Raw genomic sequence first — 21,627 nt, 5'->3', positions numbered from 1 at the left:
GAAGGATGCTACTCTCTGAATTGACCTTAGCTTGGCATTCTTAAGAACTGTCAAATCAAGGTCATAAGAAAAACCCAGCAAGTTCAGACCAAAGGCCTATATGTCATCCAGCATCCTGTTCCCTACAATGGCCAACCAGATGTTTCTGGGAAGCCCACAAGCAAGGCAGGAGGACCACCACACCTTTGCCACTGCTGCCCAGGAACTGATCTACTGACCTGTTAGCATCTTTTCCTCCAAGAAAAGCTCTGGCCTCTTTGATTATCCTGGTTTTCTTTCTTTGCACTTTTCCAGTTTTAAAGCTTAACCAGATCAGTCTTGTTTGACACGTTGTTTCTTACATAAAGAGTATCTGACAGTTCACAAGATCAAGCTGTCCTTCTTCTGGTCCCCAACATCTGGTGTTCATTTCTGTCAGTCTTGTGTTCTGTCAGTCTTGTGTTCAGCCAACAGGATGGCCGGGAGGTTTTGAGTTGGAGTAAATAACAACAACAACAACAACAACAACTTGTCCAAGTTGTCTGCTTCAGTTATACTCCATCTGAATCTCAGTTTTTGTTTGTTTGCACTTTTCTATAGTCTTTTTAGTCAGCTCACAGTAATAAAATCAGATTTATAAGATGGTGATGATAATGCAACAATCTCTGTGAAGATACTTCCTGAATATCCTGTTGATTGCTGAGAATTCCCAGAGAGGCACTAGCTTTTTAAGGCAGATTGTTTAAGAAAGGGGTGTAGCTATGCAGGGGGCAAAATTCAGTCTCCCCTCCCACCATATAAGAATTCTGCCAGTCCAGATGAAATTTTCCTACATTTCTAGCATTACAGAGAGTGAGACAATGAAATTTTCACCAAGAACTCATATTTTCTGTGTCCACATTCCCTTGATAATGTCGCTTCTTTTAGATGCCTTAACTGTATTTCTAAATGCTTACTTGAAGTCTGAAGTCACTGCCATGCTATAAATTTGGGGATTATAGGAAAGTTTCATTTGGAGGCATATTTTTTATTTGGTGGGCAAGACCCTTATTATGGCTCTCCCAAGAAGCTACACCCCCTGGGTGCAGCTTGGATCTTGCAATCCCACAGGACCTACTTTTATGGCCCTGCAAATCAAAATGACCACCCAAACAGTAGTAGGTATGGAGCAGCAAAGAGGCTGGATGTCAGCAGCTTGACCAACATAGCGATGCTGCAACCCACTGTGGCTGATGCAGCAATCTCACTTTCTTCTTATTTTTAAAGAACTTGCTATAGTTAGAGTGCAGTTATTTAAAAACCTGACATGTACATGGTTACAGATCCTTATTTTATTACTTTTATTCTGAATCTATATTGAGAGTTGAGACCATCCAGAGAGCCTTTTCTCTCTGTCCCGCCACCTTCTCAGGCACGTTTGGTGGGAAGAAGAAAGAGGGCCTTCTCTGTGTCTGCTCCCAAGCTTTGGAATGTCCCTCTCTAGAGAGGCCAGGATGGCACCATCCTTACTATCCTTCTGATGCCAGGTAAAGATGTTCCTGTGCAGTCAGGCCTTTTAAGCTGATTAGGACTGGGTTTTTAATGCTGGGCTATACAAATTTTAGTGGTTTGTATTTTAACATGTTGTATTTTAATATATAACTGTTTTAATTCTTAAAATTGTTTAATTTATTTTTTTAATTTCATATTTGTATATTTTAATATTGTGGTGGTGTTTTTAAACTGTATTGTTTTATACCTGTTGTTCACTGCCCTGAGTCCCCATATTGGGAGAAAGGCAAGTTATAAAAAATATAATAATAGTAATAATAATAGTAATAATAACAATAACAATATACTGCTGGTAATTATTCCAGGGCTCTGATCCATTCAGTTCCCATGCCAGCTGAGGCTCAAGGTAATAAGTGATGAAAACTGGGACACGTTTGGCCAAGCAACATCAGAACATGCTCAGTGAGCAAGATAGCAAAAAATATTAATTAGTGAAGAAGAATACACAAGCTAGTAGAGGCTACAGCCATTTGCTTTTGCCTGAGCCTACTAGGAATAGCAACAATTCTCCTTTCCGCTTCTCCCTAGCTCCACTGATTTGACTGAGCAAATACTACTTTTGCACTTTGAATTCAGTTTGTAGCAATTGAAGTAAGCTGCCTACAAAGGGGAAAAAACAGAGTAGGAGAAACTGGAGCACTTTAAAAGCAGCTGAAAAAGTGGTCTGTCCTGCCAAATCAGGACAGTTGGAGGGCATGTAAGTAGGATGCAACAAGCAAAACCAAGGCAAAGTTAGCTCCCATCCTTTAGCTGATAAAAGCGTTTCTCTGCCACAGCTGCTGTTCACTGAGGTCTCAATGATAAAGGAGACCATCACCCATAGTGAATGGGTTTCCTTCTAAGACATGTTCTAAGACAAGACCAATTATCTGGTCTTTCCTGATCTTTAAATACCCCTTCTCCCTTGTTCTAGAAGGGGCTGACATTTTCACAGGCAGAAGAGAAGAAAAACCACCTCATCATAACAAAGGAACAGTTTCGAAGGCTTCTCCTCTGGAAACATTCTTATCTGCCCCTTCCATGTGAGCTGACCTTGCACAGCCTGCTAGAAAAACTGCCACTATTAAAATAACACATTATTGTTATTTGTTACAGGCCCACTTTATTAACCATTAAATGCCCAGCTGTGACCTTGTTATGCATCCCTTAAGCATGAAATACATGTTTATGGCCTGTTACAGACTGCCAAAATAAAGCTGCTTCGGGTCTCTTTGGAGGTATGCTGTTTAAATGATGCATGCACCCTAAGAATCCGGAAGCTGCACCAAAGCTGCACTCCAGTGCTTAGGAATGGAGTGTGGCTTTGGCACAACCTCTGGACTCTTAGGACCCATGCATCATTTAAATAGCATACCTCCAAAGAGACCTGAAGCAGCTTTATTTTGGCAGTCTGTAACAGGCCTATAGGATGAATGTGAGCTCTATCTACAGCCCTTGTCAATTCTTCCAGAAATCCCAGAACTTCTACTCTGTCCTATCCTCAAAAAAATTGTGTTCATTCCTAATATAATCATTCCTAATGCCTTCCTGGTGTATTTAGCATTAGGACAACAGAAGCAAAGTCTATTTTATTCCATAATCATGATGCTGCTGCAATTTTCACTTAAAATACAATACTGGGCATGGTCAGAGTATTTGTTTTTTTCCCATTAGGGTGGGCAGACATAATATTTTCATCAAAACTTGGAAGTAGCTACTTACAGTTACAGGTAATAAGTTACTAGTAATTAATTTCCTTTTTGCAACAAACACATGTGCAAGTTTACCTCATGATTATAACACAATAAGTGATAACATCACTCTTTTTGAGGTGTAACTGTTTCAGGGTGCATCCAAATTTCATAGTTATAACAATTCCATCCCATTTTAACAGCCTTGACACCTATGGGACTAGGGGGTTTGCCTTTTTGTTTAGATACGTAGACTTCTCTACTGCATGCCCCTGAACTATAACACTAGAGCTTTCTGACATAAAAGTCTAGTCTATCACAAAACTACAAATCCCTGGATTCCATAGGACAGAGCCATAGATGTTAAAGTGGGGCCAAACTGCTGTAATTGTGCAGTGTGGATACAACTTTAATTATTTTTATAGAAACAAAGGTATGTGGCCTCACAACTTTGTGCTAGTTACTGGAAGCTTTCTGATGTCACTCTTGTTTTGAGTAGCTAAAACGCAACTATTTCAGTTACTTTTAAAAGTCTGTGAAGAGTTACTTTTAACATTTTAACTATAATGGCATTTACTGGAGAACTTGCAGCTTTAATTTAATTATTAAAAGTCATTAAAAGTAACTGTAAAGAAGAAAACTTTTAGCAATGTGTTTGACAACTAAAGTAATACATATGGCTATGTAAAGCCTACTGGCCTTTCATGGTTGAATGAAGATATCTTTTAACGGTGGTAAGTGGTAACAATTGATAGAGCTGTCCCTCATAGATAGAGAGACTGGCAAGTTAAGTACTGCACAACAGGAGGAAACAGCATTGACTTTCATACTAACTTGCTTTGGGAGGCGTGGGTAAATGAAATTATTTCTATTTTCTCCACCCTTAGATCCTTTAGAGATAGCAAGAAAGGCATTTAAGCAGGTCCCTAATTTTAGAAATGTAGAATAAACCTCATTCCAACTACAAATGTTGTTTGCGGCTCCAACCCTATACAAGCATACCTTAGTTAATAAAGCCTCTGACAAAGCAGCTCCTTCTGAGGCTTGATCAAGCTCCTATTTTCCTCCTTGTCTAACTGGAATGTTTTTAGCAGCATTACCATCAGAAGGCTGGTGAAGGAGGTCTGGAAAAGGCCAGACACTTAGCATTGTGTTTTAGCAGCATGCTTGTAGGAAACAATATTATGCAGCTTGAGCAGGAAAATGGGACTCTGTTCTAGCTGATCCTACTGTGGCTATGTCTGATTGCCTGAAACAAGGTAAACAGCAGCTGACCCCAGAATCCTTTACTGAGTATGTATGAACAGAAGAGGGGTGAGCACATTAGCCTGCCTCATCAGTTCCCCTCCCAACACAATGAAAAACTATACATCCCCCAAATGGAACTGATACAGAAAGTGAACGGTGAGGATTTTTTTTTTTAAATCATCCCTGGACAAAGCTTCATTAACCTACAAAGCTTACCTAGTTGTTTCATTTCACATGTGCATATTGTTCAGTGGTGTCACCTGGTGTGGTAACTCATGGTCTCTCTCACACACACATGCACACCGATTGACCTCCTTCACATACTAAGTCATGAAGAATCCTCAGTAAAAAAAATTGGACAAACGTTACTCATAAATTGTAATTCCCATATATTGTTGAATGTCACAGTTGTGACATAAAGAACTGGCAAAATTAAAGTTATATCTTTAAATTAAAGTATCATACGCACATCCTAAATGTATTTACATATACATAGCTTCATGGGGGTAAAGTGAAAATTTGGTAAGATGTAATGTTTTTAAAGAAAATGTTTAAAGAATTTTTAAAAATCAAATTAAAATTTAGTTTTTATTTTTTTTTTAAAAACTCGGAGGCCTCTCCTTTCTCCTTCCACTGAGCCTTGCCTCACTCACACCATCTCTTCAGCCATTTAAAGGGACACAGGTGACTGCCACAGTCCATTTCTGTCAAAAGGTAGATGTTTGGAAAGCAATGGTGTCACCCCCCCCCCCCTTAGGGTGTTGCCTGTTATGGCTCACAACTCCTGCACTTCCCTAGTGACATCTGCTGAAACCTATCAAACTGCTCTTCTTTTTTGTGGCATAGGACTCTATCCCTATTCTTTCCATCTCCTCCACTAACAGAGGTACACCTGTCCTGACAACAAGCCCCACTAGCATGGGTCAGACTTCTCTCTGAGTAGACATGCATAACAATAGCCTGTGTGAAGATAAGAATTTTTATCTTTTACCTTTTGTATTGGATTTGTTTTAATTGATTTTATTTCTATAGCTTTAACTGCATTTTAGCAATACCCTTTTGCACATTTTTGTGTATATCTTTCTATTTGTATTAAGTTCTATTTATATTGAGTTCTTATTAGGAGAAGGCAGAACAGAATGGATATGTTTAGCTGCTAATCCTGATATGGGAAGGACAATTCTTTGCCATCCTTCTTTTTCAAGTTTCTTACAAAATGTCTGTTTCTCTCTCCTCCTCCCATTCCCTCCCTTTCATTTTTTGCTTACTACAATTGCTGCAAACTGAATTTAAAGTGCAAAAGTAGTTTGCACTGAATTAACTCAGCAGGGGGAGAGAGGCAGGATAGAATCATGCCCTTCCCAGTAGGCTCAAGCAAAAGCACATTTTGGTAGCCTCTCCTAGTTTGTATGTTCTTCCTCATTCTTAACTTTTGGCATCTTGGTCAAAGTCTAAAGTTGCTAGGTCATGCATGTCACATTTTCAACTGTGAAATGTTGGAGGATATGGAGTGAGAACATTGGGCCTTCCAGATCCTTCATCCTACAACTCACCCAGCATGACCCTTGTTAAAGGACTATGAGACTTAAAGTGCAAGACATCTGGAGAGCCATACATCCTCTCAGCCCTGCTTTATGTGGTGCTGCTATGCCTATCATTTTGTCAGTAGCAAACTGTGCATGAAAAACCTACCTCTGGGCTGCCAATAGGATTTTACTGGAAGATCAACTTCTCTGCATATGTATGCACTGTTTGGTTAAGCTTTATTCAGAACAGGATAAGGGCTTGTCAAACATGATTGTTTCCAAACTGAGCTGTAATTACGTTAGCAGCATGTGGCATTGGGATTAACCTCTTCACACAATCAGAAACGGCATGGAAGTAAAGCTTGGTTAAATCTCCTTCTCCCCCTCCCCATACCACCCCCTTTGCCTTTGTGCCATTGGGCTGAGAAGCACTGTGGCCTCTGTAAATCACAGAGGAAATTCATTATGATGATTAATCAAGCCTTTAATGAAGAAATAAACAGAGAAGGATAGATGGGAAATTAGACCAAGCAAACCTGCTCCATCAGCCAGTTCAGGATTATTTCCCACACAGTGTTTGTTTCTAGGCTGAAATGGTAAGTCTTAATTTCATTCAATGGCTAGTAAAATGAAAAGTTAAAGGAAAGTGTTTGTTCTGAAAGACAATGAACAGAACAGACAATTTCCTATAACATATATAAATCTTTAGATGTGTATTGTACCTTGACCCATATTGTTTTCATTTGCCACGGTTCGTTTTGTGATCAGCATTGAGACACAATTCATGGGGCTCCTTCAGGCAGTCCAAATGTGTAAGGAGGGTATATTATTTCATTATTTGTTGCTCTCATTCTTGGAGTTTTTAAAATGTCCAAATGGCCATTTTTCCTGGCAATTTCTTGTACCAGTTGCAACATTTTATTCCGACCCTTGAATGGATTTAATTCTGGGACATATCAGAACAAAAAATTATCTTCTCTTCTCTGCCTCTCTTTTGATTTTAAAGAATTATACAGCTAGAGTGAACCTTGAAACAGAATTTCTTCACTATTGTACTATAATTCGAAGAAGTTTTAAAAAATATTTTAAAAACTAAGAGAAGAGAAAATTGTCCTGTCAAATCATAGGGTGCCTTTTGCCTTTTCTCTATCACTGCCTCTCAGCTTTCTTTTGCCACACAATAAGATTCCTAGTGCAAGTCCAACAAATCATTATAAATAGCACCTCAGTTAAATGGAAGAAGTAAATGGCAGAGGTGACAATCAGCAAATCACAAAGACTCACATTTCTTTAGATCAATAAAGAAGAACCCATAGGTTCAAACCAGACATCACACCAAATTTAGCTTTGCTAGTTTGAGTTTCAAACATGGAAAAGGTACAGTGTAGTTTAGAGTCGATTATTTTCTTTCATATTCCATCCTCTCAAGACTCAGCTTTATAAATTAATTTTTATCTTCATAGGACAGAAACCTGTGAAAATTGAAGCAAGGCTATAACTGGGTTTCAAACCACCCTGGAAGCTAAGCATGCTGAGTCCTGGTTAGTACTTGGATGGGAGACTGCCAACAAATACTGTAGGTGCTGTAGGCTATAATTCAGAGGAAGGAACTGGCAAAACCTTGCCTAATATGCAAAACCTGCATATTCCTTGCCTAAGGAAACCCTATGAAATTCATAGAGTTGCCATAAATTGACAGGCAACTCGAAGACACATGCACACTTCATTAACAAGGAAGTTAAACTTCCCTAATCACACAGTTTGTGTGATGTCTGAGTTAAGCCAGTGTATTGATCATTAAGAATTTGTACTGAATAATTTATTGTATGGGATATTTTGTCCTATCTGGCTTGTTTATAAATGCCAAAATAGACTTCTGTTATAAATTTCATAATACAGAAAAAGCTTCAGATTCAGTGTATTTGCCCAATAAGTTCAAATGATGCACATGTTGCAAGCAATATTCCACTCACTTACCAGAAAGACAACATAACAAGTTAATAACAGCAACAGGAACTAGCTGGATTGAAATGAACATTGAGAATAAAACAAATTGGACATACTAATTTGGTAGAGATATAATGTTGCTGACCTATTGGTAAGAAATTGAGAGTTGGTCAGAGAGTCACACTGTCTTCTCCAAAATAATTTCCCCTTTCATTTTCCCTTCCCAATAGCAATAATTTCACATTATGTTAACTGATGCAAACCATTCATCCCAAGAAAAGCATGGATTAAAGGCAGAGTTTAGAGGAACTTGATTTGCATTATTATATGTGTAATGTAAAACCACAGTTAAGCAAGCATAAACTGAAAAGCCTGGCACCAAACTGATGGCATTGTAAGTAAACATGACTTAATTTTCTCAAAGTTTGTCAAAGTAAGTATGACTTAAATTTTCCTAGGTTTTGTGCTGATTTTAAACTAGATGGTTAATTGACACTTAACAAATGAACATGGATTGAACAGTAGTAGACTATGCTACTGTTTGAATGTGGTATTATTTAATTTGCTTGTTTTTATTGCTGTATAGTTGGTTAGGTACATTATATAAGCTGCCTCAAAAATATTTCATCAAAAAGTTAAGGTATACATCTTAAATAAATTGTAGCTGCAAAGATTTATCCAGCAGAAATGCACTGCATTTTCAATAGCACGGTGAATCCCAACAACAACTTAGTTTGTACTTTCCATGACATCTTTTTCTTCAGTTTTACTAAGGTGAAGCAGGATTGTGTTGAACACTATAAAAATCACTCCTGCACATGCATACACTACATTGCACCTCAATTTCCAGTCTCCTAGTACTGATGTACTCTTCATCCCCCTCATGTAAAATGTAGCTGTGCCAAGTGGTCCAGAATGGAACATTGGTTATGGTTTAGAGACAATACAGCTGGACTGGGTGGGCTCTAGTCACAATCACAGGGTTAGGTTTCAGTATCCTGATTCCTGGCTCCCTTTGTATCTCCTGCATAGCCTATCTCTCTACTACCTTCACCTTCTCTTGTTGCTGTGCCTCTATCACCACAGTTCTTCCTAATATTTCCGATTCTTTCAAAAACAAGCATTCAGAGGTATAAAAGCTTTTTGCAATGGATAGAAGTACTGTACATTTCCATTTCCAGTTTTATCAGCAGCATCTTGGTTCACTTGACATAAAATCTTAGAGTGTGACAGCAGGGCTGGCATTGAGGAATATAATAATATTGTATATTCCTTCTCCCTAGCCTAGCAAGCTGTTAATTTCAACAGCAGCAGTCTTTAATAGAAGACCCTTGTTCCATTTTCTTGGTTCTAATGCTGTCATAGTTTGCTCAAGCAAAATTTTCTTTTTAACGGCAGGGGAAATCTGTCTATGAGGAAAGGTTTGAAACTCCCACAAAGAAGTACCTCTTTCCCAGGGTTCAAGAATGAAGGCTTGACTTAACACAGAAGTCTAGCTCAGTTTAACATAAAGTCCCTGAGTTACCTTGTATGCTTTTGCAAAAGGCTTTGGCCTGTTCATATTTCTTTCCCTCTTACAATGATGGCCTGTATGGTAGGAACAGATTTATACTGTAATACAGTACATGGAAGACAGGGTGCTAATTTTGTCCACTGCAGCAGAAGCAGGCAACGTGTGGTCCCCCAGACATTGCTGGACTGAATGTTTCATCAATCCTCGCTAGAATAGCCAGTGGTAATAGTGATTGTAACTGTGGTCCAGTAGCATCTGGAGGGCTACATATTGTCCAACCCTACACAATGGATTTGGAGATCAGTCAGCATCTGTCTGATCTGCTGCTGGCTATCTGAGCCATACAACCAAGATTTGGGGGGGGGGCTCCTCCATTCAGCTCTGCAAATATTTTATGGTGCAATTGCCCTGTCTCCTGGATACAGTTCTACAGCTTGGTTCAGGTGCTGCTTTCTTTCATTGCTATCTTTCCTATGTTTTCTCATCGTTTTCATATTTTTTTCTGATCACACAAAATCCATTAAGGATGGAAAGAGAGAATAGCTAGCTGTATCATTCCTTTTGATTAGTAGTACTCAGAGAGGCCATCTGGAAGCACCTATATGGTATGCAAGTATGTCCCTGCATGGCAATCATCTTTGCCTAAGGGAGGGGGAAATAACATAGGAAACAGCCCTTATTATTTTCTCCCTGAATTGTAAAGTAGGAGAATGGAAAGGATGCATCAAAGATGATGTAAACATTAAAGTTAAAATGAAGTGCTGGTTGGAGGAGGGGTGAAGATATTAACATTTCCATTTCTATTTTGATCCTATTGCTTTGGAAGAGCTATTGATTTTTGTTTCTTTTTAAACCATAATTGAACAGGTGAATTTCTAGTTGTCCGCGTAGAAGACATTAAAAGACATCTGGTTTCCTCCTTAATGGCTGGATCAGGCCCTAACCTGACTTCTAAGTTTCTTGATCCTGGGAAAGGACACATTTGGCTTACAGCTATAATGTTTTGTATCCTAAAAGTGTAATCACTGAATCCCAACAAGTTCAGAAATGGGTGGTGCATGGACCATCAGTTCTTCATATTTGTCCAGGAACAACTTCAGGCGAGACCGATAAGAATCTTCATTATATGGCAATTTCTTCTCTTTCAAATACTGAGAAACAACTGGCTTGATCTAAAAGGAAAAGGCAGCACAGCATTACTGCTAATATTTATTGTAGTTAAGAAAAGATCAAATCCAAATTTGAACCCCATGTGCCAACCACAAAAAGAGATGTGTTCTAGCAGTCCTTTTGCTGCTGTTATTTGGCAAAAGGCTACTTGGGTGCAGAGATTTGAGATTTGGGTTCAGTATTTCACTTGGATATCTATGTAGCCCCAGTTCTGTTAAAACTGCTGACTTAAAACTAAAGCAGCTGTGTGTTGCAGTGTGTAGAGTGCTGCACTGGGACTTGGCAGAAACACTGAACAATACTTATTGGATGAACTTAGGCCAGTTGCCCTCCCTCTCAGGCTGACACCTTGTAAGATTGTTGTGAATAAAGAAAGCCATATCCCCTTGAGCTCATTGTATGAAAAATGGGATATACATACAGTACCTTGTCCTAGTACTCAAACCTCTTTCCCCTTTTGATTCCCACCACCACCACATATTTTGTGTTACATTTTTTGTGTTAACAACCTTGAACTGAAATGGATTTAACTAGTATTGTTGCCATTTGATGTACACAAGATACAACACTGTAAAAGTGAAAAATAGTTTTATTGTGGGAGGAAAATGAGGTAAACCAAAACAAACTGGCCCTCAATGCTTACATAAATATTCACACACAAACACGCCTATACCCCTTGCTGTGGCAACCTGATAGTAAGCACTGGTCCAATCCACTGCCTTAGTTGCATGAATAGCTGAGTGGAGTCAGCCTATGTGCAGTTCCAGTGCACATGATCTCAGATACACTCTTTTTATAAAAGCTGCCAAGTTTGTTGGAGAGCATGCCTAAACTAGCACTTTCATGAAGACCAAAGAGATATTCCAACAATCTGGGGTCAGGTTGTGCAGAAGCACAAATCAGGGTTGGGTTATAAAAAAAATCCTGAATTATGAACATCCTATGAAGCACTATTAAAACCCATTCTTACAAAGCAGGAAAAAATACAGCTCATTCATATAACTCAGTTCAGACTAGCCAAACAAACACAGTGACTGGGCAAGATGGGCATTAATCAAAGAAGCACCAAGAGACCAATGAGTAACTCTGAAAGAAAGATCTGCAGCTTAGATGGAAGAAACTATGCATGGGACAACTATCACCCAGATACTCCACAACAGTGGGCATTGTAAAACGGTGAGAAGAAAACTATTGCTGAAACAAACAGATATCAAGGCCCCTTTGGAGTTTGCAAAGTGGCATGCGGGAGACATGTAGGGAAAGCCTCTCTGGTCTGAGACCAAAATTGGGCTTTTTGGCCTCACTGCAAAACTATATGTGGCAAAACACCAACAGTGATCATTGCCCTGACAACACCATCCCCACAGTGAAGCATGGTGGCAAAACCATCTTGTGTGGATGCTTTTCCTCAGCAGGGGCTGGGAAATTGATCAGGATGGAAGGGAAAACAGAAGGAGCCAAATACAAGTTAATTCTAGAAGAAAACCTGTTTCGGTCTGCAAAGGACCTGGGGATAGATGGTGGTTCACCTTCCAGCAGGCCCAAAGTAACACTAGAGTAGTTTAAAATGAGAACCTGACTATCTTCAAATGTCCCAGTCAAAGTCTGAGACTCAATCCAATTGAGAATGTTTTTAAACATTTGTATCAAATACTGTAGGTATCTGATGTACTTTGTTAGTAACTTGACATGAACTGTCTTAGGTCCCTTAGGGGAAAGGCAGGATAATAAACAAACAAGAACAGACTAGGGCAGGACAGGACAGAATCAAATCTGTGGCAAGACTCATAAGTTGCTGCTCATCAGCAGACCCCATCCAACCCGAAAGAGCTGGAGCAATTTAGCCATAAAGAATTAACAAAAAGTACACAATTAACATACAGAAAGCTGACAGACACTTACCTTAGAAGGCTAGCATCTCTAATAACTGCCAAAGACACTTCTATCAAATATAAACACGGGGATATAAATACTTTTGGAACCAATAAGTGCCAGTTTGTTTTTATTCACTTACGTTTTGGGAATCTGGCGTCCTAATTTAGGGGGGAATGTAGGGTATAGATGATGATGATGATGATGATGATGATGAGAAAAAACTGTGTCACAATAAAAATATTTTACATTTCCACAGTGTTGACTATCCTGTGGCAATAATGCTAATTAAATCCTTTTAGTTCCAAGTAGTAATACAAGAAAAAGGGAGGAGATGAATACACCTATAAGGCACTCTCTAATAAGTAAACAGCTGCTGATAAGGGTAACTGTTTCTCAAGGCACTATTGACTTTACACAAATGCATTTCCTGATTAATCAACTATGAATTGTTTTTTTTTCCTTGTACACATTCAGCTGACATTGATCTCTTCTATTCCACCCCTTCCTACAGCCCATACTACCTGCCCCCTCATGCCATACCTTCAGGCACATATTATCTGACAGCGTTGGAAAAAGATGGTGCTCCACATGACAGCTGATGAGTGAGTGCCCAAAGGACCAGTCCAAGAGGGGATTTCGAGGCAAGTTCAGAACTCCAAGGGTCATCATATGAATCCGTTTTGGCTTCTTATCAGCAGAAAACATTGGGAGGCCAATATGCTGCAAGACAGAACCACAGAACAGTCCACAGCTGAAATAAGGACATCTCTTGAAAAATAAGGCTCACATTTATTCAGTCTATCAATGAAAAATGAAGATGTGGTGCTTCCTCCAGAATCACTGGTCCTTCTGGAGAGACATTTAATGAACACAGAAGGTACAAAGATCATGTTTATTAAAATTTTCTCATGAGGAAGTCTTAGGAGAAACTAAGAAGAGAAAGTACAATTTAACAGGAAAGATATGCACTAGTGAGGAAAACATTATAGAAGGACTTTGAATAGCCACATATTACTTTTAAATGTAAATTGCAGCTCTGGGTGAGATTATGTTATGATTTTGTAATTTAAGTGAAGACTCAACTAAAAAGAATGTAAGAATCATTTGTGGGCATGTCACACACTCTCAGCCTCAGAGGATGGCAATGACAACCCCCCTCTGAAGACATTTGCCAAGGAACTCCTATGTTCGCCTTACAGTCACCATACATCAGAAAGGACTTGAAGGCAAGCAATAAAAACAACAAGAATCATTGATCATTGTGATTTGATGAAACCAGCATTTCTGGATAGTGCAACTGATAGATAAGGATATTTAGATGTGGAAAGTAACATCTGAACAATATCGGTAATATTATAATTATAGTTTATGGATTTGGCTCTCTCTGGGAGAAAGTACTGTATATACTCATGTATAAGTCTAGAAATTTTAGTCAAAGATTGACTCAAAAAACCTGGGTCGACTTATCCACAGGTCAATGAAAGTACTGTACTTTTATATAAAGTACTTTTATATAAAAGGAGCCATCCCTATTCCCTTTCTATGAATAAAATGCAAGAGCATAGTCCATCCTGGGAGCACCAAAAAGAAGCATGGATCCCCTCTACTCTCTCATCCATCCAGCCTTTAGGATGAGCACAAACATTTATGCCTGCCAGAATTTTCTAAGTTCTTTGGCATCATTTTCCTTGGCATCATCCTTTACATCCTTTATTACATGCCCCTAGGTTTTACCCTCAACTTATCCAGGGGTCATATCAAAATCCATAATTTTGGCCCCAAAATCTGTCCTCAACTAATAGATGAGGTCGACTTATAGTCGAGTATATACAGTAATAACTTCTGCTGAAAGAAAACTGACTAGGACCTTTGAGAAATACTCCAATTATTACTTGTTCATCATAACAGCCAGAACAATGATGGATGTGGTTAACTCATATGGGCTAATCCATGTTTAACTGAAGTATCTCATCATGTGTACTTGGAATTAAGCCTTATTACGTTATATATATAGAATCATAGAATCATAAAATCAGAGTTGGAAGAGACCGCAAGGGCCATCCAGTCCAACCCCCTGCCATGCAGGAAATTTCAATCAAAGCATCCCCGACAGATGGCCATCCAGCCTCTGCTTAAAGACCTCCAAAGAAGGAGACTCCACTATACTCGAGGGAGTGTGTTCCACTGTCAAACAGCCCTTACTGTCAGGAAGTTCCTCCTAATGTTGAGATGGAAGCTCTTTTCCTGTAGCTTGCATCCATTGCTCCGGATTAAGAGATCAACATAGGATTGAAGCCTTTGGAAACTTGAAAACAAGGTTTTTAAAATTCTCTTTTGCCAAGTAGGTTTTTCCATCCTGACAAAAGGAACACTTTTACAACTGGAAGAGAACAGACTGTGGAGAAGCAAATCGACAGACAATTCTCTGTCACTATCTCTTGGGTAAGTTTTGTAATGTCATAAGATTCTTAATCTTTCAGCTGTAGTAAAGGAGAGAACCATTGCCAAATGTACGACATAGCGGACATATTGAGTCATAGTCCACAATATGAGCTCTTATTTTTTTAAGCGTAATGGTTACAGGTACAGTTCTGAGAGCATTCTCCAAAGTTGTTAGGGTTTTGTTTTGTTTTTAAAAATGGAACTATGATGTTAATTCGATACCTTTCTGTTTCTCAAAAGTTGTCCGTGACAAATGCACGCACACACACACACACACAGACACACACTTCTACCATTGCACCATCACCTCAACATTCACAACAGATCAAGAGGCACCATATGAGCCATCCCTTCAAACAGGTAATTGACATTTCTTCTTTATTTATTACCACACACTATAACCATAAAAGAAACAATTACAAGCTGCATCTACACTGCAAAAGTATGCAATTTGGCATCACTTTAACTGCCATGGCTCAATGCTATGGAATTCTGAGATTTGTAGTTTTGTGAGGCACCAGCACTCTTTAGCAGAGAAGGCTAAAGACCTTGTAAAGGTACAAGCTCCTGGATTCCATACACTGGAGCTATAGCTACAGCACCTCAAATGGTGATAAACTGTTTTATTTTTACAGTGTAGAAGCAACCTGAGCCAGAGAGGTCTGGTGCCACAACAAAATACAAATCCCAGGATTCCATAGGCCATAACAGTTAAAACAGTGTCGGACTGCATTAATTCTTGATAACTACTTATTTGTAGCTTATTACATACAAGCTCTGGACACAGTACACTGCCCAAAGAGATGAGCAAATTCAAATAATTGCACTTCTTGATATCATCCAGAGTTCGTAGCTCTTACCTGGAAGATATTAACATGGATGTAAGGATGGGCAAGGAGAGATCGTGTGATCAGCATGCAACAGAGAGCAGACCACAATGACTGGAACCCTGAGATATTAAGAAGCAGCCAGTAATGGGAGTACAGGCCAACAAACATACAACAGAGAGTCCGGATGGCTGTTTTCCATTCAACTTCTTTCAGCAAGCCTATGGAAACAACAGGCAGTGAATGGGACAGCTCTCAAAGCTGTCTCCTAGCTGCTACTTCATAGCATAGATATTAGGTTGCGACTACGAGAAATCATATTTTTCAGCAGTCTGCTAGATGTGCGGACTGTAGGAGAATTTCAGGACTTGTCAATTTTAGAAACCAGAAACCTTCTACAGTAACTGGGTCTATTATGCTACTTTAATAAGTCTTCTGCTGTGGGTCAAATAAACAGGAGACTGACATTCAGATCGCTCTCATCCTATTGAATGTGAACAGTGGACTCCTGTTTTGATCAGAGCTTGTGATGTTAGAGGAAAGGGTGGTCAACTCTTTCCTCTTTGCTATTTTCTTGATCCCCATCCCACCTCTCCTGCAACTTCATGGGAAAGAAAATATAGGTAGAGTTCTGTTTTAACATTTTCCCTGCTGAGTTAATAGTACTGTGAAGGGCAGGGGATGCAACAGATTGTGAAATTTGCATAAAAGAAAAGGATTACATGCCCCTTTTCCCTGAGTGTTACTTCTCAGATCAAATGGAGACTCTCCTACACCAATTTCAAAATTGCCTTTTAAAAGCTAGAGTATCTGCGCTGCTCATAGATTTTTGACATCACATGCTATTTGTATAGAGGATAATATTCACTCACTTATCACTTATTACTACAACAGTGCATAAGCAGTCAATGGGAAACGCATATCCAGTACATGAGCCTGTGAGCATACAGTATCTGGTCCCTGGATGTAACTTTTCCCATTAAACCCTACCACCAAACAGCAGGCAGAAAACAAAGCCTTTCAGGCAGAAGAAACTACTTTTAAGTATTCTGCAGCTTCAAAATCTGTATTTACAGAATTTGGGAGACTTTTTAGCAGGGTCACTAGTGAAAGAAAAATGATCACTAGAACAATGTATGCATGCAGAGTTAATAAAATGTCCAAGTTAGCATGGGGAACGAATGAAAAGATATATTGTATGAGTTGTAGAAATCTTTCCTCCACCCAGATCACTTTTCCACACCTTTCAAAATATAATTGCTTACATATTTTGACATAGCCTTTTCTAATTCAAAAGCCTAGAAGCACGTAAAAAAAAACACAGAATTTTTCATATCCTGACAGAAACTTGCTTGTCTTTATTTTATTATGAACTATGCACCCTAACTTCTATTGCAAGCATGAAGACTTCTTGATAAATTCAGTGTCCGCCACCAAATAAAAGAGGCCTCAGCCTCACAAAGGATGGAGACATGTTGGATTACAAAGAAGCATCTTTTTTGTTTTGCAAATGGATGTTAATTTTTCTGGACTTCGAGAATCTCCCAATGACCACATGGCCAGAAGCAGGAGGTGCCAGCCTCTATACCATCTGAACTGAGAACAAAAAACAGCAAAATGCAGGCCTATGACTAACATCCTCAATTTTCCCCCTCCTGAATGGTTTTTAACACCTTTGATGTCTGATGAAGAAGTGAGTGGAACTTTGAAAGCTTGCAACATGTAATTGTGCATTTTGGTTGGTCCAATAAAGGTATCGTTGTTTGATTGATTGTCTGTTGCGCTGTTATGGAAATAGGAATTTGTCTGCAACTCACAATATCTAAGGCCAAGAAGAAAGTCTCGTAAAAGTGAAATTAGCTGGCTGTCATTAGTGATTTTCTCGCATCAGATATTTGGAGCTCCTTTCAATCCTGACTACTGGCAGTGCTGCCTGGGATTGATGGAAGATGGAGTCCACATCTGGATCCCAATAGCCCAGGTTCTCCACTCCTATTCTATAAGCATCTCTCTGGCACATTGTAGCCCACACCAGTGGCACAACTACGGTTGGTGTCACCAAGTGCAGTAATTCATGTGTCATCTCCCCCTATTGACATCCTCCCATACTATACCCATACAGAATCCTTAGTAATTTTTTTGTACTAATTCACTCATAATCGTAATCCTTAAATATCACTCCCTCCCTCCAGTCGATCTGATACCATCCAGCTTCAGAGGGAGAGAATTCAGGCCCAGCTCCATTGGGCCTAGCCCAGAGTAAGAAAGTGAACCCTCTTTCCAGTCCATCTGCCATGGCCCAGGCCTCAGAGGGAGAGGAGAACCACTGGACTTATTCCCCTTCCCACTTCCATTCCCTTCTTCTCTTGTGTCATGACTTTTTAGGTTGTAAGACTGATGGCAGAGAAGTGTCTAATTAACCTCTGTAAAGTGCCATGTAAATAAACATTAATAATAATAATAATAATAATATCACTGAATGCAATGGTAATAATTGTGACATAAGCAACTAGCACAATTAAAATTATACTTTTAAATTACAATATCATATGCACACAGTGTGTTTATATATACATAGCTTCATGTGGTTAAAGAGAACATTTCGTAAAATGTGATGTTTTTAACAATTTTAAAAAAGATTTAAATTATTTTTTAAAATAAATTAAAATTAAATTTTGAAATTTGACATTTTTAAAAAAAACCCCAGAGGCCTCTCCTTTCACTTCCCACTGAGCCTCATCCCACCCACACCATCTTTTCAACATTTTAAAGGGAGAGAAACAAATGCTGGAGCTCATTTCTGCCAAAATGCAGATGTTTGAGGAGCAATGGTGTCACCATTCCTTGGGTGTCACTTGGTGTGGTCTGCACTCCCTTGGTGATGCCAGTGGCCCACACTGAGCAGATGTGGATTGTCTTGGGTCATGAAAGAAAACTGTATAGTGGGCCCTTATTATCCACTAGGGTTTGGTTCTAGAACCCCCACGGATGACAAAATCCATGGATGCTCAAGTCCCGTTCAGTCCAATGACATGGCAAAATTGTGTCCCTCATATAAAATAGAAAATCAAGGTTTGCTATTTGGAATTTATGCTTTTTCTGAATATTTTCAAGCTATGGATGTGTGAATCAATGGATAAAATAATCCATGGATAAGGAGGGCTGACTGTATTTGCTTATCTTTTCTTCATTCCACTTCTCTGATTCTACAAGGCTAAACCTAAGCGTTACACATACAAAGAGGTACAACAAAAAAACTATATTAGCAAACAAGTAAATATAATACCATCCTTAAAGTGTTGAGCATCTTGCAATTGCCCAGGATAAGTGTTATTGAAATTAATAACAGGATTCTCAGGACAGGAACTTACCAATGGCCACTAAAGGGGTGATAATAGGTACAGCAAGAGGTGCAATGTACATGTAAATGTAGCGGTTAAGGAAGGGAAGCTTCCATGTACTGGAGTCACCCAGACCAATAACGTTTGTGTAACCGTGGTGCATTTTCACATGGTTGTAGGTCCCCTGTTCTGCTGTGAAAGAGGAGCAAACCTGGGACATAAAGAAATAACAATTAAAGGAATGTTCCACTTGCTATAACAGTACAGTATGAATGCAGACCTAAAGTACTTTACAAAGGCTGCCAGCCTGAGTTTGTCTGAAATCAGTGAAACCTATGAAGAGGTAGTTTTTAAACCCCTGCAGTTAAATTCAGCAGAGTCCCTTTGATATGAATGGGATGCTGTTGAGGGGAGTAGTTTCATAGGACCCATCTAAAGAGGTCCTTAACACACCAGCACTGGCACCACCGAAAATGTCGTGTTATACACAAGTGCATGTAACCATTACTTGTCATACCTAGTAAAAATGGAAATGCCACTTTGGGAGACAAGAATCGCAACCAGAGATGGCAAACATGGAAGGATGCTTGACCCTTTCACTGCCTGTCATTTCCTTGCTGCACATATATACACACCCCAAATTTTCATATGTATTTGTACAGATATACACTTAAAGTGCTGTAGGTTACAAATCTGTGTTCTGTTCAGTCTGGATCAGACCTATGTGCCCTATCACATATAATATGGCAGGTTTGGAAATTGAAAATAAATGTTCAGATAAATATTGCAAGTACTCTAAAAAAAAAACCTCATGATTGAATTAGTTTTGATTTGGAATATCCTCCCTTGCTTCAAGTTGCCCTAAAAAAGCAGTGCAGATCTTTCAACAGATGAGATAATCTATGAATAGTCTACATTTATCCATCTCTCAATATACCTATTGCAACAGTACAAGCATAACTGGTTCATTTCTATAAATCTCACATTTCTTTTGCAAGAAGTACTTTTAATTGCAATGAGTGTGCTTGCTTCCTTCTTCATTCTTTCTCATCAGAATAAAAAAAAAAAAAGAACAATAACTTGTTCTGTCTGACATGGTCAACCCCAGAAAATGTTGTTTTTTTTTAAAACTTCTTCAGAGGGCTGTTTAAAAGAAAATAAATTACTGTTACTGCTTGCAAATTAGAGCCACTGGGCTAGAGTTTCATCTTGATTTTGCATTACTTTCTTTTGCAGAAGTGCTTCACGTATACTTAACTGTGAATGCCAACAAAGCTACCAAGTTGCATAAACACGCTAGTAATTAAATTGTCAGCCATCACACCCTGTTTAATAACTCGTCTCTTGCAACACAAATAATTTGCCAAGGATTGGCACTGGGGATTGTTTAATAATGTTACAAACACACAGGGCCTGTCCTTCTGAGGAATATACAAAGGTTAAAACTGGGAACAGGGCAGAGACCATGCATGATGTTCCCAATCCAAATGTCTCTTTGTTTCCTGGTCTGCTTACTTGGGCTTATTTGAACATAAAGTATTTATTCAGATCTCTCTGTTCAACACAAAGAATTAGAGAGTACGGAGTCAGCATATGAGGATGTGGAAGGCCTCATTCGTCTCCTACTTTCAGCCCTCACACCATGAAAGCTGTAGCTCAATGACAGCTGACAAAGTATTCATAGATTTCCCTTATTCAGTTTTTTGTGGGTTTTTCGGGCTATGTGGCCATGTTCTAGCAGAGTTTCTTCCTGACGTTTCGCCAGCATCTGTGGCTGGCATCTTCATAGATGTCCCTTATTATCCAACTTATGTGAGTGTAAAATTAGGTTGTCATCTATTACACCTTTACAGCACTTTGATACCACTTTAATTGTCATGGCCTCATCCTATGGAACCTTGGAATTTGTAGTTTGTTGAGTTATTTGAATTTCTATGCCAGGGAGCTCTAATGTTTAACAAGACTACAAACCCCAGGATTCCATAGAATGAAGCCATGGCAATTAAATGGGTATCAAAGCATTATAAGGGAGTAATGTCAAACAGACCTTGGCCATGTCCTACACCTTCATGAGATAATTTGAATTTGGACAGAGAATAGATTTCTGGAACACTAATTTCAATAATCTGGTAGACAACCACATCTCTCTGAATTATTTCTGAATCAGGCTACATCTGCACTGTAGAAAAATGCAGTTTGACATTGCTTTAACTGCCATGGCTCAATGCTATAGAATTTTGGGACTTGTCGTTTTTTAGATACTTAGCTTTCTCTGTCAGAGAGCTCTGGTGCCATAACAAACTACAAACTACAGGATTCCATAGCACTGATCCATGGCAGTTAAAGTGGTATCAAGCTGCATTATTTCTGTAGTGCAGATGCCGCCTCAAACTTCGTTGAAGCCACTCATCTGAATAAGGAACAGAGATGATGGATGTTCTCTGATTTTACATAGCACAATATCAGGAAAGTTAATAAGTATTGGACTCTCTGTCTAATGTTTATGTGGTCTACAGATAGCCACTCATTTTAGGGATA

General features: G+C 39.0%; 1 protein-coding gene across 1 annotated transcript in view; it reads right to left on the bottom strand.

The window, feature by feature from the left end:
• Positions 1 to 8,186: 8,186 nt before the first annotated feature.
• FADS6 (fatty acid desaturase 6) overlaps positions 8,187 to 21,627 on the bottom strand; it is an 18,443-nt gene continuing 5,002 nt past the window's right edge. The window contains exons 3-6 of the mRNA XM_042448211.1: positions 19,120 to 19,300; positions 15,782 to 15,969; positions 13,020 to 13,199; positions 8,187 to 10,606 (exon numbers count right to left, since the gene is read on the bottom strand). Of these exons, the coding sequence (XP_042304145.1) occupies positions 10,457 to 10,606; positions 13,020 to 13,199; positions 15,782 to 15,969; positions 19,120 to 19,300 (699 nt within the window). The 3' untranslated portion in view covers positions 8,187 to 10,456. The remainder of the gene's footprint in view (positions 10,607 to 13,019; positions 13,200 to 15,781; positions 15,970 to 19,119; positions 19,301 to 21,627) is intronic.

This window comes from Sceloporus undulatus, chromosome 2, assembly GCF_019175285.1.
Source record: "Sceloporus undulatus isolate JIND9_A2432 ecotype Alabama chromosome 2, SceUnd_v1.1, whole genome shotgun sequence".
Taxonomy (NCBI): Eukaryota; Metazoa; Chordata; class Lepidosauria; order Squamata; family Phrynosomatidae; genus Sceloporus; species Sceloporus undulatus.
This window is presented reverse-complemented; position numbering and strand designations above follow the sequence as displayed.